The 26,020-nt window shown below is 42.7% G+C and overlaps 1 protein-coding gene across 2 annotated transcripts in view; it reads left to right on the top strand.

The window, feature by feature from the left end:
* The window catches only part of ssb (small RNA binding exonuclease protection factor La), a 46,748-nt gene extending 22,758 nt beyond the window's left edge, over nucleotides 1-23,990 (top strand). Inside the window, exons 6-12 of one of the 2 annotated variants that reach the window (XM_060920101.1) lie at nucleotides 1,552-1,655; nucleotides 2,164-2,235; nucleotides 6,012-6,054; nucleotides 6,295-6,432; nucleotides 11,554-11,746; nucleotides 12,036-12,164; nucleotides 21,064-23,990. In XM_060920101.1, the coding sequence (XP_060776084.1) occupies nucleotides 1,552-1,655; nucleotides 2,164-2,235; nucleotides 6,012-6,054; nucleotides 6,295-6,432; nucleotides 11,554-11,746; nucleotides 12,036-12,164; nucleotides 21,064-21,158 (774 nt within the window). In that variant the 3' untranslated portion in view covers nucleotides 21,159-23,990. Of the gene's footprint in view, nucleotides 1-1,551; nucleotides 1,656-2,163; nucleotides 2,236-6,011; nucleotides 6,055-6,294; nucleotides 6,433-11,553; nucleotides 11,747-11,991; nucleotides 12,165-21,063 lie in introns of those variants that run through there. The other variant, XM_060920102.1, reaches the window with a different exon arrangement.
* Nucleotides 23,991-26,020: the final 2,030 nt, after the last annotated feature.

Here is a 26,020-nt window from a genome sequence, read left to right as displayed (position 1 = left end):
TTGTCAGCTTCAAACCGTCCAAAGAAGTTGTTTAGACTATTCAGCAGGGTGAGGTCCTTGTCACCTGTACTTTTAACAACACTCTGTAAACGTTTGGGAACTGAGGAAACCAGTTGCTGTAGTTTTGAAAGAGAAGTGTTGTCCCATTCTTGCCTGATATACAATTTCATTTGCTCAACAGTTTGGGGTCTCCTTTGTCATATTTTGCACTTCATGATGCGGTAAATGTTTTAAATAGGAGACAGGTCTGGACTGCAGCAGGCCAGTTTAGCACCTGCACTCTTATTAAAACTGCATGGCTCTGTAGTATGTGCAGAAAGCAGTTTGGCATTGTCTTACTGAAAGAAGGAAGGCCTTCCCTGAAAAAGATTTTGTCTGGATGGCAGCATATTGCTCTGAAACGTGTATATATTATTCAGCATTAATGAAGCCTTCCCAGATGTACAAGCTACCCATGTCAATCTGGAACTGGTAACATTCGGGTCTTATTGTTGTCGATGCTACCGTTTTGTTGCCATAAGAGCATACTGAGTGAGTAATTTATTTGCCTGGCATTTCAATAAGACATGAACAAAAAGTGGTCCAAGGATCCGAAGGACAACCGGTGAACTGGTGATGGGGCCATGGGTGTCCAAGGCTCATTGATTTGCACGGGGCACGAAGGCTAGCCTATGTGGTCCAATCCAGAAGAACAGAAGAGCTCCTGTAGTACAAACTGCTGACATCTTTGTTTTCAGCAGTTTGTCCTACAGTAGCTCTTCTGTGGGATTGGACCATATGGGCTAGCCTTCGTGCCCCATGCGAATCAATGAGTCTTTGACACCCATGACCCTGTCGCTGGTTCACCAGTTGTCCTTTTAGATCCTTGGACCACTTTTGTTCGGTACTAACCACTGCATACCGGGAACACCCCATAAGATGTGTCATTTTGGAGATGCTCAGACCCAGTCATCTCGCCATCACAATTTGGCCCTCCTCAAAGTCGCTCAGATCTTTACATTTGCTTATTTTTCCTGCTTCCAACACATCAACTTCAAGAACTGACTGTTCTCTTGCTGACTAATACTAATCTATCCCACCGCTTGACAGGTGACACTGTAATGAGATAATCAATGTTATTTACTTCTTCACTTGTCACTGGTTTCAATGTTATGGCTGAGCCTAACATTCCTTGAAAAGTACGTTTTAATCAAATCCCCATTTTTAATTTTTATTCCTTATTTGTCCTGATGAATTACAACAAAATCAAATGCTTAAGCTACACATTTAGAATAAATAGCTTGAAGTGATAAAGATGTATGTATTGCTCTGTCTCTATATTGTGTGTCGATGCAGAGGGATTTGACTTTGAATGGAAAATTGTTCCCAGAGCCAGAAGTACAGTTTCTAATATTCATCCGCAGTAGTTGTGACTTTAATGCAGAGCATTAGGAAACTCATGCATGTGACTGATTTGTTTCAGCTTTTTGAAAGTGAAACGTTGAGTGATTTCTGACTTTGGTGGAGAAAGTGTGGGTTTTTTTTTAAAATGTATTTTAATTCTCTTTGCAGGGCTCCATCTTTGCAGTCTTGGAGTCGGAGGACGCAGCAAAGGCCTTCGTCGCAAGAGACGATGTCAAACAGTTCAAAGGAAATGACATGATTGTTCTGGTCAAGTATGTCCTGATTGTGTTGCTTTGTGCCTCAGTGCATGCAGTGTGAGGACACATGGCTTAGTCAGCGGTTCTTTGTGCTGTCACTATGACAGGATGTTTACTTAACGCCGAAAAGCGAGCTGTACTGGTGCTGTGACCCGGATAAATCTCCGTGACCTGAAAGCAAAACATGTACAGTCTCAATACATTGGTTTTATCCAAATCTCTATTCAGAGTCCTTCAGATAAATCTGAACCATCTTTCTTTAGTCATGTTAATTCAGCTAATTAATGTAATTGGCTAAGCTTAGCTAAGATGGTTTACGAGGCACATTGAGTACATCAGGCTTATTTCTGAATAACCGTTTGTCTTTTATTTGTTGCATACAGATTTATCTGATGGCTTTAATTCTGTATTCTGGAGAAATAGTTTCGATATCCTTCTCTGTTTTTAATTATGCGTTCATTACTGAATGAGCGTGTGTCTTTAGCAGAGGGGGGTGTTTAACCTTTGACCTCTTTTTGCCTAGAGATGACTACTTTGCGAAGAAAGCAGAGGAGAGGAAGCAGGGTCGCGCTGAAGCCAAGGCCAAAGCCAGGAGGTGAGACTCCACAACACAACACAACACTGTATATTAGGAACACGTTAGAGAGCTGGATTCATCTCCTGCTGTCGTTCAGTAGCCGTCGCGGTAGATATAATAATTAGTTCAATTTATATAGCGCCATTCTCACGCCCAAGGTCGTGTTACAATTAGGGAAGGGGGGGGAGAGTACACCAAAAGAGGGTCAGGATGTAATTCCAATGGCGTAGCTACCCACAGTCCCACTAAACGGAGATCCCAGACGTCCGCTATTTAGCGGAATTCCGCTATTTTCTAGCGAAAGTGTTTTTTTTTTTTTTTAATCTCTTGTATATCCATTAAAAATATGTTTAAGTAAAATGACCAGCAGAATACGTTCTGATTTGGTTTGCTTGTTTAGCGATGTTTTCGTCGGCTTCGTTTGTTCTTGTTGACATTCGGGAGCAGGGCTGTGCACAGGATTATAGAGGGGCAGGGGCTCAAAGTCAGAAAAAGGGCAGCAAGTGCATGATTTTTTTTTTTTCCCGGTCCTTTCCAAAAGTGTTCTCTCTCTCTCTGTCTGCACGCGCGCTCGCTCTCTCTGTCCTCTCTCTCTTTTTCTCTCTCTCTCTCTCTCTCTGTCCGCGCGCCCTCTCTCTCTCTCTCTCTCTGGCCGCGCTCGAGCCGAGCAGCAATGGACAGAGAAGCGGCAGCTCGGCGCGCACAACCACCCCGGATTACAAGAACATTGGGAGATTGCCGTGGAGTTTTTGTACCGCCGTTGTTTTAAACTTCTAACAGGACTGTATTATTTATTATTAGGATTATTATTATTATTTTAAAAGGGCAACATTTAATTCGAGGCAAAAAGGGCAGGGGCTCAAGCACCCCTAAAGCCCTATGTGTGCACGTGAATGTATATATCTAATATTACTGAATCATTGATTTCTGCTCATATTCATGATTTTTTGAAAAATGAATGTGGCTTATATTAGACTAGTTTTGACATTAACTTGAAACAAAAAAATAAACAAATGAGATGACCTATGGATACTATTGTTATAACAAAATCAGTGGAATATTTAGGCAAGTATATTCTTCAAAGCTACATTTTCATCTAATTTTTTTTTTGCCACTTATGTCATTGATTACAAAATGTGGCATCAAATAGATACACATTATGGTTAAATTCTGTTGCTTTTCTATGTTAAATCTATGTAAAAAATGTGTTCTATAGCATCTTTAAATGTTAAAATCTCAACAGCTTCAGGGGGCTTGCAGCCCCCTTGACCCCTGCTGATAGTTTCTTCTCATCTCATTATCTCTAGCCGCTTTATCCTTCTACAGGGTCGCAGGCAAGCTGGAGCCTATCCCAGCTGACTACGGGCGAAAGGCGGGGTACACCCTGGACAAGTCGCCAGGTCATCACAGGGCTGACACATAGACACAGACAACCATTCACACCTACGGTCAATTTAGAGTCACCAGTTAACCTAACCTGCATGTCTTTGGACTGTGGGGGAAACCGGAGCACCCGGAGGAAACCCACGCGGACACGGGGAGAACATGCAAACTCCACACAGAAAGGCCCTCGCCGGCCACGGGGCTCGAACCCGGACCTTCTTGCTGTGAGGCGACAGCGCTAACCACTAGCCTACACCACCGTGCCGCCCGGTGATAGTTTCTTACATTCCTCTATTTTTTTCAATTACTGCTGGGATCCCTGCACTAAAAGGCGCATGAAGATAAATCACACAGCTGCCAGGCAACGCCACCCAGAACGCCATGCCATGGATCCACAAAGCAGGCACAGAAGCACCGTCGCACAGAGCGCTGGACAATCCTGATGCTAAAAAGAGCAACGAGCTCACTGCGGTCCATAGCGAGGCGCACAGGCATCACTCATAGCAGACCAAAACCTCAAGGAAACCGACGTCCGGAGCTACGCCACAACCAAAATGCACATAGCGTACTCTTAACCAGAAAGAGAAACCTTTGTCACATGCACGCTTCAAGCACAGTGAGATTCATTCTCTGCATTTAACCCATCTGAAGCAGTGAACACACGTGCGTGCACACCCAGAGCAGTGGGCAGCCACACCAGAGCACCCGGGGAGCAGTCAGGGGTCAGGTACCTTGCTCAAGGGCACTTGAGCCCAAGGCCGCCCCACGTTAACCTAACTGCATGTCTTTGGACTGTGGGGGAAACCGGAGCACCCGGAGGAAACCCATGCAGACAACATGCAAACTCCACACAGAAAGGCCCCCGTCAGCCGCTGGCTCGAACCCAGAACCTTCTTGCTGTGGTTAGCGCTGTCGCCTCACTACACCACCATGCCGCCCAAAATGACTCCCCAGTATCTAGGTGGATGATATCTATCGTAATCGCATCATCAGTCACAGAAGGGACTTGATTGCTTTGAAGCAGAGGCCAGACTGTAAAAGTGACGCTGTGGGCGAGCCAGATCACTGAAGGGGAAAGGGCAAGTTAATTTAAGCTGTGACTTCACAAGCCCTGGTCTTGAGTAAATAGAATTAAAGAAGACTGGACTCTGATCTCTTTTCTCAGTAAACCGCCTCGGTTCCATCGGAGTGCTGTGGTCACGTGGTTTGAAACGGATAAACGAACACCAACACGCCTCGTGTTTGTATGGATTATCTGTATTCATGAAATACGAAGTTTGGGAGAGAGCTCGAAATGGTACATCATTACACAACTTATAGCTGCAGTAACAATTCAACTGATAGTAGTCCATCATTTCATTCTTTTCCGAGCGATTTCACTGGCTGCACTAGTAGAGCTATTAGCGACTGCTACTATTAGCTTGAGTGGACATGTGACAAAAATAAAGGTGGCGGCTTCTTAATTTACCCACAAATGTATTTTTTCCACTTGAAAAGTGTTCAGCAAACCAGCTACTGGATTTGGGACACGACAACATCCTGAACTATTTAGTATTTTTGGATTTCTAAATACACCGGAGATGCTGAAGGTAGACAAAAGTCCAGATGCCTACTGATATTTCGAGGCAGGTTTCGTGTCAATGTTATGTGAAATTCCCGATTAAAGAAATACCTTACTTTAGCTGAAACGTGGACTTCTAATAGTAATAAACAAGCCAGGGCCTAGATCTAGCATATTTATGGTGTTTAGCCTCTTCTACATTATCAGTACATAACAAACATGCTGCTAGGCTCACCAAGCATTAGATCTAATAAAATACATCACATCTAAAGCCCACATCCAAGATCTCCATTTTTAACGCTGCACAGAGCTTTCAGTGCTAACCTGATTTTATAAAATGTTCTCCACACACACGGGCATGTTTTTTTTTTTTTTTTCCCCTGTTTAACTCCAGCTCGCCATTTTTCTCGTCTTTCTGGGTTCACCGGGAAGCGGTGAAAAGTTAAACCAGGCTGATCTCCACGTCTGTTATTACATCCAAAAGCGCTACAGGTCTCTGGCATTGTTCTTTTCAATGGAACTTCTACAAGTTTATCTGAATTGGGCTTGTGCCAGTCGCTGGCAAACACACAGCCTGGCTGGATAAACAAATCCACAGGTCATGTGAAATGCTTCAATAAAGGACATTATTGGCTTTTTGGGGAGAGGGGCGGGACATGTGCATACAAGCGCCGTTTTTGGTGTTCCAGGCTTTTCCCATAGAAAGTGGTTTGTCTCCTCTGTTATAACATCTCTGACCATGTGATCTAGCCACGCCCGTTTCACGGTCCCATGCTGAATGTGGTTACTTGTGTGGAATTTTAACGTCCCTTGTTTCTCTGAAAGAAATGATCAATTTTTTGATTTTCAGTGAAAAAGAGGAGAAGCAGAAGCAGGCTGAGAAGGAGGAGATGGTGAGTTTATTACTCAAAAGCGCGCACACGATGTAAAGTTTATGCCCAAGTCTCCCCATTGCTTCACTGTTGCTGTAATCATAAACACTGTCCTGTGCTCGTCCCAGGACTCGGTTTACGGTCTGCACAGAACAATCCTGTCTGTCTTTACACTTCTCCTGTCATGATTTGTTGTAAATGAGGCTGATAAACTGCCGACGTGTCAGAACGGCTCCCTCTTTAATGACTTTGTGTTTCCAGAAATCTCTGGAAGAGCAGAGAGGCTGTGTGCTGAAGTTTTCCGGTGAGCTGGATAACGTTTCTCGAGAGGATTTCCACGGTATCTTTGCCGAGCACGCTCAGATCAAATGGATCGACTTCGCCAGAGGAGCTACAGAGGTGTGGCCTGCAGTGCACTGTGGGAAAGATTTTTAGTTAGAACTGTGATTTATAGGGGTTACAGTGTTTTCCGTCAAGTCCAAATACAAAAAATGGTCAAATTGCAGCGTAACAAAGGTGTCGTTCCCCCATCGTTTGCACAGGGTCCAGCATTTTCTTCCCACAGTTATGGTCTCCAGGTGTTCATGCCAAACTAACGCGAACTTTCACAATTGGTAATGTAATAAGAATAAACGTCGTTAGATCGTTTCAAGTTGTTACATCACACAAGCCGAGTACTGTTGCTTTGTGAGTTACATTTGGAGTGAAGTGCATTAGAAGTTGCTTTTAGTCATACACGGCCCATTTCTATAATTTGCGAGTACGTTTCGGGTGTTGACTCTGTTGGTCATTCATGGATGCAAACGGCGCGCCTTTTGGCGGATGCCGCCTTTTTCACGGCTGTCTGGGGGACTTGTGTGAATCGTGCAGATCCGGTGAGTTTTTTTTTGGGGGGGGGGGGCATTGGAGTGTCTGATTATAATTTCATCAAAGTACATTCTGTATTAAAATTACTAAATAAGCAAATGCCGTTACAGTCCATGAAACATAGGAAGTATAAGTATGAGAAGAAAACAGTAAATCAGAAAGCTGCGCATGTAAAACCAATTACGTAACTTGCGTAATTGCGTAACAATTGGCTGCGTGCCATTATCTGCTGCTGGCTGCAGTTCACTGCACGCGCAAGGATTTCCATCAGTCCAACAAGTTACATAATTGGCTTTACGTGTGCAGCTTTCTGATTTACTGTTTTCTTATACTTCCTATGTTTCGTGGACTGTAACGGCATTTGCTTATTTAGTAATTTTAATACAGAATTTACTTTGATGAAATTGTAATCAGACACTCCAACCCCCCCCCCCCCCCCCCAAAAAAAAAACCTCATCAGATCTACGCGATTCACACAAGTCCCCCAGACAGCCGTGAAAAAGGTGGCATCCGCCAAAAGGCGCGCCGTTTGCATCCATGGTCATTGTCAGCTCCGTTGTCGTTAAACTGGGCAATCGGTTAACAGAATGGACGATGATGGAGTTGACGTTTTTCCACCATTTTGTGTCTTAACTCCATATGCTAACCTCAAACTAGCTACCACACGGCATGTATTTAACAAAACAAACAAAAAAAAAAAAACAGAATTGTATGGATTTTAATGATATCGTTTTTAAAAAAGAAAATGAGTGAGAGATTCACTCTATCACAATAGTTTATACTGGTTTATCTCTGTCCGTATCGCCGTCTGTCCGAAACACCTTTTTTCTCAGCAACCACAAATCATAGGTACTTGCAGTGTTTTCCCCAGAAAAAAATTAAGCCCTAAATTCTGGCATGATGATAAACAGACGATTGAGCGCCAATGGTGCGACGCGAAACTAGGGGGGTCCGGGGGCACGGCCCCCCTGGAAAATGTTTTGAAAATAGATGCTCTCAGGTGCATTTTCAGAGTCTCAGAGGTTTTCGTTACATGATTATAGGATCGATTTTACCAGCATTTCAATTATTTCTGACCTAAATAGTATTAATGTAAACACATTTGAAATTTCACCTTAAACTTCAGCATGCCAGTTAAACTGTTTTGTTCTAGATTACTGAGGTATATGATGGATTGAAAATCTACGGGGATCCCTTAATTATCTCTGATCAAGGAGTGTTGTAACAAAAATCTACATGAAACTACAGTATGAACAGTGGTTTGCGCCATCTTATGCAATCCAATGAATCATCATGACCTCCTGTTGATCACAAAGGGATCTGAACCTAAGACCTGCCACCTTAAAATAAGTTGCTGTATTACTCTAACTGTAATGATTTAGAATGTTTCTGATGCAATTACTGTAATATATGTATAACGAAGATACACTGAAAAGAAAAGTAAGGCAGCTGCATATTATAAAGTTTAAATTTTGGCACTGGGGCGGCACGGTGGTGTAGTGGTTAGCGCTGTCGCCTCACAGCAAGAAGGTCCGGGTTCGAGTCCCATGGCCGGCGAGTGCCTTTCTGTGTGGAGTTTGCATGTTCTCCCCGTGTCCGCGTGGGTTTCCTCCGGGTGCTCCGGTTTCCCCCACAGTCCAAAGACATGCAGGTTAGGTTAACTGGTGACTCTAAATTGACCGTAGGTGTGAATGTGAGTGTGAATGGTTGTCTGTGTCTATGTGTCAGCCCTGTGATGACCTGGCGACTTGTCCAGGGTGTACCCCGCCTTTCGCCCGTAGTCAGCTGGGATAGGCTCCAGCTTGCCTGCGACCTTGTAGAACAGGATAAAGCGGCTAGAGATAATGAGATGAGAAATTTTGGCACTTGATTAAATGGACTAGATTAAGATTAAAACACGTATTTAAAGGAAAAGAAAACTTAATTCATACACTACCGTTCAAAAGTTTGGGGTCACCTAGACAATTTTGTGTTTTCCATGAAGTCACACTTTTTTATTTACCACCATAAGTTGTAAAACGAATAGAAAATATAGTCAAGACATTTTTCTGGCCATTTTGAGCATTTAATCGACCCCACAAATGTGATGCTCCAGAAACTCAATCTGCTCAAAGGAAGGTCAGTTTTATAGCTTCTCTAAAGAGCTCAACTGTTTTCAGCTGTGCTAACATGATTGTACAAGGGTTTTCTAATCATCCATTAGCCTTCTGAGGCAATGAGCAAACACATTGTACCATTAGAACACTGGAGTGAGAGTTGCTGGAAATGGGCCTCTATACACCTATGGAGATATTGCACCAAAAACCAGACATTTGCAGCTAGAATAGTCATTTACCACATTAGCAATGTATAGAGTGGATTTCTGATTAGTTTAAAGTGATCTTCATTGAAAAGAACAGTGCTTTTCTTTCAAAAATAAGGACATTTCAAAGTGACCCCAAACTTTTGAACGGTAGTGTATATTTAAGTTTGCAGAAAGATTGTGCTTATAAACCCATGCATGAGTGATAATAGATGAGGTCAAACTTTTGTGATTAAAATCAGTCGGCTTTGTCCGTCTGGTGCGGGACAACATCAGCAGCCAGTGAGATCGCTTATAATGAATCGGAAAATTCCGGGATGTCTGACGGTTTCTTTCGATATTTTTATTGGACGGTTTGAACACATGATCTTGACACTGCCAACAGATTAGTTTGTTTACATCGTACCACGCGGACATATTACTTTGACAGAATCAACACAAACATTGGAAAAAAAGACGGCTTGTTGAACACAAATATCAATCAGTATGTAAATGGTTCTGTTATTTGCTCTCCTATGTATCTAGTTACTTGTGGGTAGGAAATTTAACGTATCAGTATAAATCTAAGCGTATCGGATTTTAACTCAAGCGACTAAGCGAATCGGGCCCAATACGCTAAAACGCTTTGGGGAAAACCATGACTTGGTACCAAATTTCAGCTTGGGGTTCTATACCGTGTATACCGTTTTCAGGTCTGTCGCATATCAACTTCCTCTTTACCGACAATGTATTTACGAAATGTATAGCGTGGATTTACAAAATTTTCATAACACTTTTCTCAGCAACTACAAATCACAACTGCGTGATATTTGGTACCGAGCTTCAGCTTGGGGTTCGATATCATGTGTACCGTTTTCAGGTCTGTCGCACATCGACTTCCTGTTTACCGACTGAATGTATTTATGAAACATATAGGGTGGATTTTGATGCGATTTCAAAATGACAGTTTCCCAGGATGCTGTTTGAAACCCCTGCGGAGAGACACGGCTCTTTACTTATTTGTTTCAGGGTTAATTATTTGTTGAAGTCAACATTCATAATAAGTGTCCTATTCCTTCGATCACTTACTTTCTGATATAAGTGGGAGCGGGAGGATACGTAAGTATAGCCTGGGCCCGCCCATCCTAAGTGTGACGCAACACGAGGGCCTGTTGCGAGCTTAGTCTGGCCAGGCAGGCTATCTACAGCATTTCCAAGCTCCCGAAAAATCGGGAACCAATCAACTTTGATCATCTCCAACGGCCCTGGGTAGAGGCGTGTTCAAGGCAGTGACGTAGTAGAACTGCGACCGGAAGCCATAGATTGTTTACAGCGGTAGATGCTGTATTGAAAGCATTCAACGGGAAGTTCTCATTGAAAACGGAGCAAAGAGCAGCCCTGGAGGTATTTATTGAAAGGAAGGACGTTTTCGCCTTGCTCCCGACCGGCTTCGGTAAGAGTTTAATCTACCAGTTACTCAAGCAGTTTCCGTCGCGTCACATACGTCAGAGGAAAGAGTGATGTGATTAGTTTAAGCTTTGTCACAGCCTTTTCTGGCTTCGACCAGTAGCAAACTGAGGCATTTCAGGGAGGCGGGTCAACCACGGGCTCTGGGAAACGGTTTGGCTTAATAACTTTGCCAGACCAAATGCTCGCAGAGCTTTGAAGTCGCGTTAGCCAGGCTAATGTAAGTGAGCAGTAGCTCACAGTTGATCTTGTTAATCTACTGTTGGTGTAAAATCCTCAACATTTTGTTCAAATTAACGAGAGAAGAAACGTAACATACCTCACTGCCTTTCGGAAGTTTCCTGCCAGAGGACGTGACATCACTCGGTGCAGGGGTCATGCGTATTGTTAAAAGTCTTTTGTGGATTTTATGCGGTCTGATAACAGAGTTGACAAGAACGTGACAATATAAATTGTATATCTTTTTTAATTACTGAAATTTCACATAATACAGAAAATAGACTTTATAACAGTGAATAAGCACCATCTAACAATCTGTTTTTTGGAATCACTTCCTGTTTATTCCAGTTGAATGGACGAATCAGGAGTTGAAGACGGCCAGTGATGGGGGGGGAAGGGTGGGAGTCATTTAGTTAATGTTTCCTGGATAAATTGGGTCTAAAATGTAGATCAAGCATCGCTATTGGTGAAAGTTTGTCATAATTTGCATTATTGTTCAAAACTGGTTCAATAAAGATTTCTTTTGTGGAAAATAACACGAGGTTTATCTCGGATGCGAAATGCACCCTGAGTTCTAGACTGATCCAGAGATAGATAGATAGATAGATAGATAGATAGATAGATAGATAGATAGATAGATAGATATACACACGCGCACGCACTCATTTTGCTCTCCCTGTACTCAGGGCACCATCCTGTTCCGCTCAGATGCGAAGGCGGCCCTGCAGAAGGCTCAGGAAGCAGCCGGGGGCTCCGAGCTGAAGATTAAAGATAAAGTGGTGCAGTGGGAGGTGCTTGAGGGAGACGTCGAGCTGGAGACTCTAAAGAAGATCATCGAGAACCAGCAGGAATCACTCAACAAACGCAAAGGAGGAAAAGGTTTCAGGCTGAACGCCAAGCTCACACCATACAATGTTTATCATTTGGTTATTAATTATAATTTTTTTTTTTTTGTATAAACAAACGAAATCAGTTTGAGAATCTTTCATATGCAGTTAACCCAAAAATACGTTCATGGGAAACACTGATGCACCTTTAAAGTGACGTAATGCTGAAAAGCAACAGGTGCTAGACACTGATTGGACAGCCAAAGAAATAAGGCGGGGCTTATTTGTCTCTTTCAGCTGGAGTAGAAATGACGTGTTGATATCAAACTCGGTCTCTGCAGGAGGGCACAGGGGTCGCGGCAGAGGGCGGGGTGGCCGTAAGGACCGAGGAGGACGAGAGCAGACGCAGTTCCAGGGCAAGAAGACTAAATTCGACAGTGATGACGAAGGCGGTGACGGCGGAGACGCAGGTAAGAAGGAAGCGGGCTCAGAGTCTCCAAACAGAAGTATGTCAAGAATAAACCACTTGGTTGTAGCAGGGTTCTCCACGAGGGGTTTTAGAGGTGCGGGCCGCCCCCCTTTCTGTGATTCCCGCCCCCGTTTAATTTCTGCCGCCCCTTTACAAAAGGAAGAGACGTCCCTTTGTTTTCTTTGTGACGGATAGCCTTTCTCTGTTGGAGTACTGACAACGCGACAACACCCGAGTGTGAAACTCATTTACCAGCAATTAGTTTAGTCAGTCTGACGATTATAGTCTAAGAAAAGCGTTTCACACTTCGGCGTTTTTGACACATTGTTCTTGCGCCGGGCGATAACACACCTTTTATAATAACGTGTGCATCGACACAAAGTTCGAGATAACTGATTGTTATTGTCGGCAGAGAAATAAAGGATAAAAACAAAAAGTTCAAAGTTGGTGCGGCAAGCGTGATATTGCCTATAAAACCGTGAGGATATAACCTGGCTGTCAGTGATACTGTAGCTCGAAGTGCGTACACTCTGTCGAAATGTCTCTCGAGCGATTCGGTTTTACGTGCAAGCGTTCCACTGTCGACATCGAAAACATCGATCCAAAACGGCGTAAGATCTCTGGTCAGGCTACTACTAGCGATGCCACAAGCGAAGTTCCTAAGCTGAGTGACAACAAGAAGCATCGTAGATCCGGATGGTATCCGCAGTGGAGTGAAAAGTACAAATGGCTTTACTATGAAGAGGGTGAAGGTAAGATTTGATCTTTTTAAACAGACTAGTTTAACAATTTCCAGATTACAATTTTGTTTCTTGTTTCTCCATGACTACAACTTCGGCGATCATAACGCGTTTTCCCCGTGATGATTCTACTACGAAAACTATCATTGGTCATTTCGATCATGTGATTGTGGCTGACAAATCACACGTACCGTACTAAATATAACTCTCCCCTCTCAAAGATGGCTGATTACTGCAGTATCGTTATGGAGCACTTGCGTGTGACGTCACAGCCGATCCAGATTGTGACAGACGCCATCTTGTCGGTCAAACGCCATATTCCGCCGCCTTCTACTTCTGCTTTTACTTCTACCTTTTCTTCTGGAAAACCCTACTATATACAATTCTACTACAACGGCTGCGGCTACAAGCTCTCCCTACCTGTGCACGGTTTTTATGTTTTTTGTGTGTATTTTTGCGTGTTGTTCGTCTGTACCGGACTTCAATATCCACTACAACCGTATGGACTTACTGGACATTGGTTTCCAGCAGAAAATGATGGTTTGTAGCGATTTCCATCGCATGCACAACATTCCGGACGAGATAGCGAGACCAGCGGGGTCTCCGTGGATTGTTATCGGAAGCAAAGCGAAGGAGGCGGCGTCGGGAGCGGAAGCAAAAGCGAGGCTGCAGGCAGAGCCGGCCTGTTGACTAAGCTCAGAAAACAGCTACTGAAATCTCCACTGCTAAGCCTCTACCTCTCCAACGCCAGATCCATGTAAACAAGACGGACGATTTGGAATTACAGCTGGAATTACCTTATTCTATTCTATAATCGGTTGGTCAGTGCTATACTCAATACTTAAGTGACTTACTCATCCAATGAGGATTATTTTCTTGTTTACAAGATGCCACATCTGAGTCGCTGACACATCCTGAATTTCTGTAGAGATAACTGTCCAGAGATTTATAAGCACGCAGTGCTTCACCACTGAACAGTGAGGGAAAGTTAATGAGGTAATTATACACGTCCGGGTATTCCGCTGGCAGTTCAAAATCTGGTCGTGAAAACTCCGTCCGGAAAGCCATAAGGGTCACTAATCTGTAGATCGTTTATTTTAGACATGTATCTAATTATCTGTTCATTAGAAAAATGAGCCGTGTAGTCCGTCGGTTGAAATTGATCCATTCTGTACACGAGTGCAGCAGTATTCAGCGGTGTTTTTGACCGACAAGATGGCAGTTGTGTACTTTCCGGTCACGTGACTGCAAGATCTCTATAGATAGCACCGTTCTTGTTTGGCTGAATATGATGTGTAAGTGTGTAATGTTTGATGTATGATGTGTTTTGTACCAGTCCAACTGATTCCTCTATTCTAAATGATTACTATTTGAGAGTGTTTTATGCAAATGACACATGTAAGTGTATGCAAATTTGTTTCAAGGTCATCCTATTGACCCCCACCCCCCTATATTTTCAATCCGTGGAGAACCCTGTTATAGGATAGGATTTAACAAAGCTTAATGTTTCCACACCAGAGTTGATTATTTTCCTGGAATAGAATTTTTTTTTTTCTTCTTTCTAGTTATCCCACAAAAATTTATAAGAGCTTGTTAAAGAACAGCTACGGTGGTGTTTTTTTTTCCTTTTAATAAATCTCTCAAACACAGTTTAGGTCGTCCACCATTGAAGTCTGCAAGTGACTCGAGGTTGTATTCAGTCACATGACTTGCTTGCGAGTGAGTGAAGTGGTGGTCAGACAAACCGATTTGGCTGCTGTTATGCAAAGAGCTAGTGAACCGGTCTGTGAATACTTTCACGGTTTTGAGATCAACGCAAGGTCTAGATACCTTCAGAAAGTTGCTCTCTGCGGTGGGATGGAGCCTTATACGCGAGTAAAGGAATTGGAAAATTTATCCATCCGTTGAGTTCCCCCGACATCTCAAACTACCTGGTGCTGCAGACGTCGTTCTGCACGGGGACGCAGATGAAAACCTGGAAGAGCATGGAGGAGTGCGGCTTTTTATATGTGGCTGGGTTAAAGATCTGGGGGTCAGGACGCCAGGCTTGTAGTTAGAGCTGGGAATCGATCCAGATTTCGTGGATCAATTTGATTCCGATTCATAAGGTCACGATCCGATTCGATATCGATCTACTTGGATATTGCTGGATTGTCACTTTAAAGTAAACTGTCCCTATTGACAGGAGCAGCCCCATATGTGTTTGTGCATGTAATTTAACACCAAATGCCTTCTCCAGTGCAGTTTGATTCGCCGCAGGTTTAGCTGAAACTGTGTCGGCGTGGTGCCTGGATAAGTGGTTGCGGAGATTGGTTCAGGGATGTGATTTTTCCGCGAATTCGCGGAATTCCGCTTTTTTCACCTCAAAATTAAAAAAAAAAAAAAAAAATTCCGATTTTTCGCTCAAAAATCCGCATTCATATCCTATTCGTTCCGACTTTCAGTAATTCCGTCATTGAGATGAAACGAGGTACGTGATTGGCCCATCGCTCTGTAACAACCAATGAACGCGCTTGTTAAATAGCTGTACGTAAGCTCGCTTCAAACAAAGAGTTGAAAGATGGCAGCCTCCGTGATCGAGCGTAAAGATGCACCTGATCATCAGTTTGGTGTGTGTTTTTAAAGTAAATAAACATGGGGAAGAATAAAAAACAACCCAGCTCATTTCTTTCCCCATAATAAGCCTGTGAGTGGTGATGGTGTCACTGCACGTGCGACGGAGTGAAGAAGGTTGCCGTGGCAACGGGGCCTCGCGCCATCTGTTGCTTCCTGGATGCGCATGCGCACGCTATGAAAGCTGTGGTGAAAAGGTTAGCATCGGAGGCTAAACCTTCTGAGGAGAAAAGAAGGGGCAGTTTTTATTTGTTTGTTTTAGTTACGTCCGAAGAAACAGCAGTTTAAATCACGACTCTAGTTGACAAATCAAAATGGTTACTCAGTGAAAACAAAACAAAAGCTAGGGAGAGGGGGAGTGGTGGGAGTTTAACCCGAAAAGTGAGTCCCCAGGGTAACCCCAGAACCCAGGGTAACATAAATCACCACCATGTTTCACAGATGGGATAAGGTTCTTATGCTGGAATGCAGTGTTTTCCTTTCTCCAAACATAACGCTTCTCATTTAAAACAAAAAGTTCTATTTTGGTCTCATCCGTCCACAAAACATTTTTCCAATAGCCTTCTGGCTTGTCCACATGATCTTTAGCAAACTGCAGACGAGCAGCAATGTTCTTTTTGGAGAGCAGTGGCTTTCTCCTTGCAACCCTGCCATGCACACCATTGTTGTTCAGTGGACTCATGAACATTAACATTAGCCAATGTGAGAGAGGCCTTCAGTTGCTTAGAAGTTACCCTGGGGTCAGGGTAACCCCAGAACCCAGGAGCTTCGGGGGGCTTCGCCCTCCCTTGTCCCCCCAGCAGGGCACTGCCCTGGACTAGCTGGGGACCTGTGGCCCCCAGACCCCCGGCTAAAATTTTCAGATAATTTCACCAGCCCCAAATCACATCCCTGTTGGTTGTATTGCCACTATATCTTACCTCTATGTGGCACAGTTTGCACACTGCTTTTGTTCTATCGACTTCGTCTCTGTCCTCGTAATGTTTGAATCCAAAGTAATGCCATACATCAGCTTTCAGGCCAGGCAGTGATTTTAGCTGTGCAGCTTCAGCCATCTCGCGTTCTTAAGTTTTGGTTTCGTTTGCCAGCACCCGCTTTTTATAGCGGTCCTTGTGCGGTTGAGAAAATAGTGCCTATAGCCACCTGGAAGAGATCGATCCACACATTTTTGAATCGATCTTGTATTTTTTGAACGTGAATTGATATCGGATCGTGGATCGATCTTTTGAACCCAGCCCTACTTGTAGTACGCGAGTCCAATTTGAGCCCTGATTTTAAACTGCACATTCTGGACCAATTTTGTGTTGGTTTTTTTTTTAATATGAAAGTATGCCCCTTTATACACTCGTGCAAAATTACCCTTCTGGACAAGGCCGTCTGTCTACAGCAGAAAAGAATAAAATAACAAAACGTGCCTGGAAAAATCCCAAGGGAGTCTGGAGCCAGATTTGTGACGTCGCCAGCAGGCTGCGAGAGCTTTGCACGGTTTCAGTGCACAGCCTGTGTAGACCAAGCGCTCCCATTTCTCTCTCATTGTCCGGTCTTTTGGAAAACGACGAGTACTAATCCCATCAAGATTGGTGTTGCTGCACCGTCCTACGATACATCTGTTAACCATTTTAATAATTACACGATAACGTTGAAGAAATTTGCAGAAAACCAGCAGGTCGTTTTCTCATAAACAAACCAGCGCTGGCGTAGGATTCAGAAGGAGGCGTCCCGCACGCGACGTCACGAAAATCAATGTTTGCCGGGAAATCCAAATGCAAAGTTTTTTCAGAGGCGGACCAATTCGCCTCAAATGGCTCGATTTCAACTGAAAATTTCTGGTATTGCGCAAGGTAAAAAAAAAAATTGCAGAGAATGCAGAATGTTACAGATATTTGACCAAAGTTTAATATAAAATAGGAGAATTACATTGATCATGCTCCTGAATTTACCCGTGATATGCACTTTAAGGACTCGTGACTGGACTTGGACTTGAGCACTGATGACTCGGACTCATAAATTGGAGACGAGGACTCTTTTGTAACATGCCATCATAATTTGGCATAAGATATTTATATCTACGTTAATTTTTGTGCCAGTGTGTCGCACCTGTGTGCATCAGATCGACTCTTGGGCTGTAAATGGTGTCACCTAAAGGCAGCAACAGCCACTGTCAAATGGTGCAGTTGGAGTCTTGTTCTTGGACTCAACTTGAAATTTTCTTTAATGACTTGGACTTGAACGCTAGGGACTCGAGACTGGACTCGGACTCGAGGTTTAGTGACTCGACTATAACACTGCAGGACACTACAAGATGAATCTTGTATCGTTTTTGCCCGGGTAGGGAGGAATTTCTGGGCTTTTTGTACACTTCTTTGCGGTGTTTGCTAGGATGCTGCAAGTTTTAGTATCGGGTGTGTTTTAAAAAAAAAAAATACCCAGCCACTCGATTCTCAGTCCTCCCTGCTCTTCTGTTCCAGGTAAATCATTCGCAAAGATCCACAGAAACCCCTTTAAACTCCTGGGGGTAGGTCAGACAGGACGAAGAAGTTATCGCGGCTCACTGTAACTGCACGGCCGTGGAACCAGTTTCATGCTGTTAATTCATGAACTCTGCTTTTGTGTTTACGTGGTTCGTCTGGCTTATCATATCTCTGTGTCGGAGCCCGATCTACATCATCGTCCTTGTAAAAATTGCTAGGACGTCCTGATAAAGTGAAAACCATAAATAAAGTGGTGACCTACGATCAAACGTTCTACAACAAGTCCTTTGCAAATCCAAACGAAAAATCAGAGGAATTTACAAACCTTTCACGAAGTGGTCACTGCGAACTTGAGCGTTCTTCGACTTTGTTTCCTTTCCATCACAGTGAAAGGTTCAAGAGCCATCTTTCTTGTTGTCTTTTAGTAAAATCCTTTGCTCGGTCACTTCACAAGGAACCCGGAAGAAACTTATCAGTTTGACGGTTTGATTGATTCGAGTAGTGTGAAACAAAGCAAGCGTAGGGCGTTTTAACGACTGTCAAGGCGTCCCAGTGCAGAGATGGACAAAGTCCCCAACTTCATTACTGAAGTCAAAGTACAGATCCCGCTGGTCAAATGTGACTCCGATACAAGTGCAAGTTGTCCAGTCAAATTTTTACTGAAGTTTACTGAAGTACTTGCTTTTAAGAATACGCAAGTATTAAAAGTACATTTTCTGTCAGCGCGTCGTTGTATTATTGCCACAACGCTTACAAAACCGAATGCCTCTGAAGCAACCGACTGGATTTACTGACTAGCTTATAGAACCTGTAGCGCTGAAGCTCCACCTGACATGCTAGCAAACTCTTTTCAAACTTGAAATCATATTGTGTAGCTAATGTTACTAGAAAAGAAAGATTTCTACATTCTGTTTATTTGGCAAGATTATGCTAAAACATATTTCTGAAAGGACTTCAGATAAGTTAACGTTATTCATGTTAGTGTGACTCTGTTTTTACATGCTAACTAACGGTGTCCAAGTTAACTAGCTGTGTGTAAACGTTAGCTGTGGATAAGGCTACGGCAACTTGGCGGGCAAATCCATAGAAAGTCATTTGACTAACCAGACTGCATAGCTATTGCAATATTGGTGGGACATGGCGATTCATTTCCGCCAGTTCGTTCATGTCGGTCAGTTCAGCAAAGAAATTCGTTCGTTCAGTTCGTTCACTCGTTCATTTTGATGACGTCACACCAAAGCGGCACAACAATGGCTGTCGTCCGAAGTTTAGTTCATCTTGAGTGAACGAGAGGCGGCAGAGGTGCCATCCACAATAGATTTTCATACATTACAATGTGCTTGAGAAAAAGATGGAAGAAAAACATTATCCTAGCATTATCTGAAAAAGACTACATAAACAAAGCTCTGAAAGTTAATTAAATGTAGATGAGAATAAAGCTGTTTTTATATTTATTTTAGTAGAGCCATGGTCTGCCGGCTATGCAGTTGTTCTCTCAAACCCATTGAGCAAAAAAAAAAAAATTGCTTATTTAACAGCAGCACTCATTTCAGAGAATAAACAACTTTACAAGTCATCGTATTCAGCGAACGGCAGGCTGGCTGCTGGCTGTTCGCTCGTTCGCTGTGAACTGAAATGTATTGCTGAGTGAGAGCTCTAAATTGTAAACTAAAGACCTGGCATGTGTCAACGCTCTGATAATAGGGCTCAGATAGCCCTTAAAGAAGTAAAGTGGCGCTGCTCTGCACAGATCAAAATGCAAGTTGGACGCCCTTCTGCTACTGAACAGATCCTGCTGATTCGCCAAAGACTGAGATTCAGCGACCGCCCTGCTGCCAGCGAGCAGAGACTGCTGATTCACGAACGACGGAGAACGAGAGGCAGCGCGAACTAGTTCTAGTCGTTCACCTCGAAGACTTGTTCAAAAAGAACGGTTCGTTCGTGAACGACACACCACTATATTGCAACGTTATCGCTAGCGCTAAAAGCACAGACAATTCACTGCAAGCGTTCTCTTGGAATAAAACGTTTATATCCCTCGATATGCTTCCGCAGGTTGGACGGCGAGTTTTTGTAGGCCGTGATGTGGTTCGTTTTTGGCAAACGTTTAAAACAAAACGAATCTTTAATCCTTTCAGAAGACCGAAACATGGGTTCTAGGTAAAGCCATGAGTGCGTGCGTTCTCCAGAAGAACCGCCTCCTTCCATTCTGCCATCAACTGAGCAATCGTGTTAAATAACGCTGCTGAGAAATCACTGATCTTGATTTTATCCAGTCTATGGACGTGACGTGACCCTAGTGATTACTGATAGACTGCCTCAGTGTCGCCTGCGAAAAAACCATCACGCTTTAGAAAAGAAAAGAAAAAAAACATCCGCTTTCAGAGCTGCTTCATAGGAACGAGGACCTTGATAGAAATGTAGTGGAGCGAAAAGTACGATATTTCTTTCAAATATAGTGAAGTTAAAGTTATGTCCCCCCCCCCCCCCCCCCCCAAAAAAAAAAAAACCCTCCTCAAGTAAAGTACAGATACTGAAAAAGTGTACTTAAGTACAGTACTCAAGTAAGTATACTTCGTTACTGTCCACCTCTGCCCCAGTGACAGTAACGCTGTGTGAACAGTGAGCTCAGCTGACCACCACTTCATGTCTTGCATATCTAATGAGGTGGATGTGATGTCATATGCAACCAGAAGGAAAAACGTTAGAACTAGTGCATTGAGGTAAACCTGTAGCTGCTGCATTGGCAGATAATGAAACACCTTCTGGTTGCTGATGGTGGATTTTCTTCAACCAGTGGTATGAACACGATCGCTGGTCTTTTAGTGCTTCGGGTCCCTTGTCCACCACACACACACACACACACACACACGCGCGCTTGTGATACAATGCGATTTTTAAAAATTATTATTATTATCGTAAGACACCTATTTTCAGCAAAGTGCTGTGTGATCATTTCTGCATTCGCGTGATCGAATAATGTGTTAAAGTCCATACATCTGCAACTGATTATTCTGTCTTTAACTCTTTGGAGAACTTACTGCTCCCTCCCCCTCCCCAAATCTCAATCTTACAGAACCCCCGGCACCGAAGAAGCGAGCCCTCGAGTCCAACGGCACAGACGCTGACGCTCCGGCCTCCAAGCAGGCGAAAGAGGAGAACGGCTCTTAAACACAGAGCTGCGACGCAACTTCCTCTGTGTGTCCTGTAAATATTCCCCACAGTTACAATCCGATATCTGAAAAAAATGTCCACCGTTCCTGCTCACCTGCAGCTTCCTGTCTTTACGCAGAACTCGTACTGGACCGAGCTGTCGGCTGAACAGCGTTATTTTGGGTTTAACATTTCTCAAGGCGCAATACTGCGAAATGTGCTTTGATATTGAATGAATGAAGTTTGAAAAGGGAAACTGGCACAAGTCACTGGTCCAGGATTTCAGTCAGCCAATCGCAAACGTGATCACATGACCTCGTGAACATTTCACCAGCTTAAAAATAAAGCAAAGGAATTTCAGCGAATAATATTAAGTCAGTAAAAACGTGTCTTCGACATAAATTTAGGAAGGGGTTCCTCCCTTTATATAACTTCGGTCATCAGGGACCGAATGGAATGTGTGTTCAACAAACCAGTTCAGTCGGAAATAACTAAACTGTCACTTGCGTGACAATGGTCATGTGCTTGAAACAAAACAATCTACAGGAAATATTTAATCGAAGGGGAAAAGGGCGTAAATGAATGTTACGAGGAGAAACCTTACATGTGGTTCACACACACAAACTTCGGATACATTATAATAGTTTGGTGAAGGTTGCTGGTTCTGTTGAGGGAATGTTAGCCTTAATGCTAATTATCAGTTTATCATCAATTCACTTGCTATTTATGTTCAAGACCACATCAAGAATGGCTGGCTGTCAGGGGCTTGTGCTATTTTTTTATTATTATTATTATTCCTCTCCTCCCCCCTCAGACGTCATGAACTAGCTCTGTATAAGCATAAAGCCCGAACGTTATAACTTCCTGTCCGTGTCTCATCGTAGTACGTCTGCAGGTGTTGGTTTTTTTTTCTTTTAAACTATTATTATTTTGTACGGAAGCCGCGAGAGGCCCTTCATATAATCCTTTTTTTTTTTATTCACCTTGTTATCCCGAGATAACGACATAATTCAGGATCTCGAGAAAACAACGCAACTAATTCGAGATCTCGAGAAAACAAAACCGTTATTCTGAGAACGACATAATTAATTCAGGAGCTCAAGTAAACAACACAACTAATTCGAGATCTCGAGAAAACAAAACCGTTATTCCGAGATAACGACGTAATTAATTCAGGATCTCGAGAAAACAACACAACTAATTTGAGATCTCGAGAAAACAAAACCGTTATTCCGAGATAACGACATAATTAATTCAGGATCTCGAGAAAACAACACAACTAATTCGAGATCTCGAGAAAACAAAACCGTTATTCCGAGAACAACATAATTAATTCAGGAGCTCGAGTAAACAACACAACTAATTCGAGATCTCGAGAAAACAGAACCGTTATTCCGAGATAACGACGTAATTAATTCAGGATCTCGAGAAAACAACACAACTAATTCGAGATCTCGAGAAAACAAAACCGTTATTCCGAGATAACGACATAATTAATTCAGGATCTCGAGTAAACAACACAACTAATTCGAGATTTCGAGAAAACAAAACCGTTATTTTGAGATCTCGAGAAAGCAAAACAATTATTTCATGATCTCGAGTAAACAGCTGAGAAATGGTTCATTCAGGTGCACCAAGAGACTTGTGATATGCTGACTTTGGGGCTATTTCTCATTCTGTATAGACGCAACTTTGGTCATTAGAATGTCTGGAATAATCGATCACCTAATAAGGCAATATTTTGATCAGGGGTTGACACAGGGAGAGATTGCATTAAGTCTTTTAATAAGGGATCATTTCAAAATTAGTCCGCGGCACCTCCGCAGAAGACTGGCCCGGCTTCGTCTCTACCGACAGAGATGCAGTGATCCAGCTGAGATCATGAAATAATTTTGTTTTCTCGAGATCTCGAATTAGTTGTGTTGTTTTCTTGAGATCCTGAATTAATTATGTCGTTATCTCGGGATAACAAGGTGAATAAAAAAAAGATTATATGAAGGGCCTCTCGCGGCTTCCGTAATTTTGAGTGGTGTTTTAGATTTATTTATTTATTTTCCTATGCATTTCTAATTAAACCAAAGGTAGTTAATGTGATCAGGTTTGCGATTGGCCGACGTATTAAGCCCCGCCCTTGTTGACCCTCAGCAAAATCAGGGCGACGAGGCGTGGGTTTGGATTTCATTGTCATCAACTTCATCACTGTTCATAATCTCACATGAATGCGTTTAGAAAACGGCCACCATTTCCTGTTGCTGATCTCCCAAAGCTTCCCGTTTGCCCATAATGAGGCAGACGACTGAGTGGAACAGTGTCCCAGTCAAACTTAGTTTTGTAATACGTCATGTAAGCAATGATCAGGATGGATGGATGGTTCATGTTCCTCAAGAAGGGAAGCATTCGGACCTTCATGGACTCTGCTGACTGACCTCAGGACAGGTTTCGGGTCGATGTTCTGTTCCCTTCAGCTGTGACTCGATATAGAAACGCGTGTCCTGACTCTTCCTTGGATTTCAGTCTCGGTTTTGCTGGATATATTTTCTCATCATTATGATCACAGAAATCAGAATCTGTTGTTAAAATCGTGTCTAAAGCCGAACATTATCTTATTATAAGGTTTTTATTTTCCTTTTGTTAAGCAGACCAGAATGAATAATTTCTTTTTAATGTCATTTTGTTCTGACGAGCATTGAGCTATGACGTGCCATTTTTAATTCACTTTTTTTTCCTTTATACTAACCCTGAAGATTTCACCAAGAGGCACTCTGACATTCTTTACTACTTTATTTTTCATGTATGATGTGTTTCTCATTTCATATTTTGAATTTGAATAAAAATAGGGAAAAAATAAAAGGTTGTCATTTTGTTTCATTAAAGTTGCATACGGTAAAATCTGATCATGGACACATTCCACCATTCATCAAATTCATCTTTGTCACTTAGTTATGGTTAAACTTGTGTCTGGTTGGAATGTGTAAAAATCCGAGCATAATATATTTACATTCTGAACGATCCTGATGCTTAATTTGCAGTTAAATATCTTTAGAAACTCAATAGCACTTAGAAAAATAATGTATAGTGAGTAGAGTAAGTGTGGGGTTTGCATGTTCTCCCTGTGTCTCCATGGGTTTCCTCCGGGTGCTCTGGTTTCCCCCACAGTCCAAAGACATGGTTAGGTTAACATGGGGCAGCCATGGGCTGAGGTTGGGCTGAAGTGCCCTTGAGCAAGGCACCTAACCCCCAACTGCTCCCTGGGTGCTGTAGCATATCTCCCCACTGCTTTGGGAAGAAGAAAACTCCCAACCTTCATTGAATTGGACTCCAAGAAGAAGAAAAACTCCCAACCTTCAGTGATTGGACTCCAAGAAGAAAACAACTCCCGATCTTCATTGATTTGGACTCCAAGAAGAAAACTCCCAACCTTCATTGATTTGGACTCGAAGAAGAAGAAAACTCCCAACCTTCACTGATTTGGACTCCAAGAAGAAGAAAAACTCCCAACCTTCAGTGATTGGACTCCAAGAAGAAGAAGAAAACAACCCCCAACCTTCATTGATTTGGACTCCAGGAAGAAGAAGAAAACTCCCAACCTTCAGTGATTTGGACTCGAAGAAGAAGAAAACTCCCAACCTTCACTGATTTGGACTCCAAGAAGAAGAAGAAAACAACCCCCAACCTTCATTGATTTGGACTCCAGGAAGAAGAAGAAAACTCCCAACCTTCAGTGATTGGATTCCAAGAAGAAGAAGAAAACAACTCCCAACCTTCAGTGATTGGATTCCAAGAAGAAGAAGAAAACAACTCCCAACCTTCATTGATTTGGACTCCAAGAAGAAGAAGAAAACAACTCCCAACTTTCATTGATTTGGACTCCAAGAAGAAGAAAAACTCCCAACCTTCAGTGATTGGACTCCAAGAAGAAGAAGAAAACAACTCCCAACCTTCATTGATTTGGACTCCAAGAAGAAGACGACGACTTTGTCACATGCACACTCAAGCACAGTGAAATTCGACCTCTGCATTTCAGCGCCCGGGGAGCAGTTAGGGGTTAGGTACCCTGCTCAAGGGCACTTCAGCCCAAGGCCATCCTGTGTTAACCTAACCGCATGTCTTTGGACTGTGGGGGAAACTGGAGCACCCGGAGGAAACCCGGGGGAGAACATACAAACTCCACACAGAAAGGTCCCCCATCAGTCACTAGGCTCGAACCCAGAACCTTTTTACTGTGAGGCGACAGTGCTAACCACTACACCACCGTGCGTGTTTATGGGTTCGATGCAGAGGTTAAATTTCACTGTGCGCTTGAGTGTTTGTGTGGCGAGGCTTTTTGGTTTAGCTATAAAAATTAAAGATGGCACAATACTATGCTTTCTTCTTTTATATTGCTGGTATAGACATTAAAACCTTGAGTATTAGCTGATGCTTGATATTTTGTCCTTTAAAAACTACCAAGCTTTAAAATGTTTCTTACTAAAGCACTTAAATACACAGCTCAAACACATTTTGAACATATTTTGTAATTGCTTATCCAGAAACAACTAAATTGTGAGTAATGCATCATGCGCAGAAGAAGCAGTTTCAGCTCCTATGTGTTACGTGTTTATTTTCAATGATGTGAAATTGAGGTCATACTGAACATTTTGGATTATTGATTATTGAAAGTAAATGATTAATTTATTGGAATGTCTTTTAATGCCCTCATGTTAGCATGAATGAAGGTTAACTACATTTTTTTTTTTTCTATGCTCAAAAATAAACCAAAAAATCCCACACATCTCAACCCTGTTACTCATTGAAGAGCAAAATACAGAAAAGAAATTTTTAATTTTTTAAAAAGAAAACAGTGGTACATATAGTGGGACCGCCATATCCACAGGGGACAT

Source organism: Neoarius graeffei, chromosome 4 (genome assembly GCF_027579695.1).
Source record: "Neoarius graeffei isolate fNeoGra1 chromosome 4, fNeoGra1.pri, whole genome shotgun sequence".
NCBI lineage: Eukaryota > Metazoa > Chordata > Actinopteri > Siluriformes > Ariidae > Neoarius > Neoarius graeffei.
Note: the sequence above shows the minus strand (reverse complement) of the source record. Positions and strands in the feature narration are given on the sequence as shown.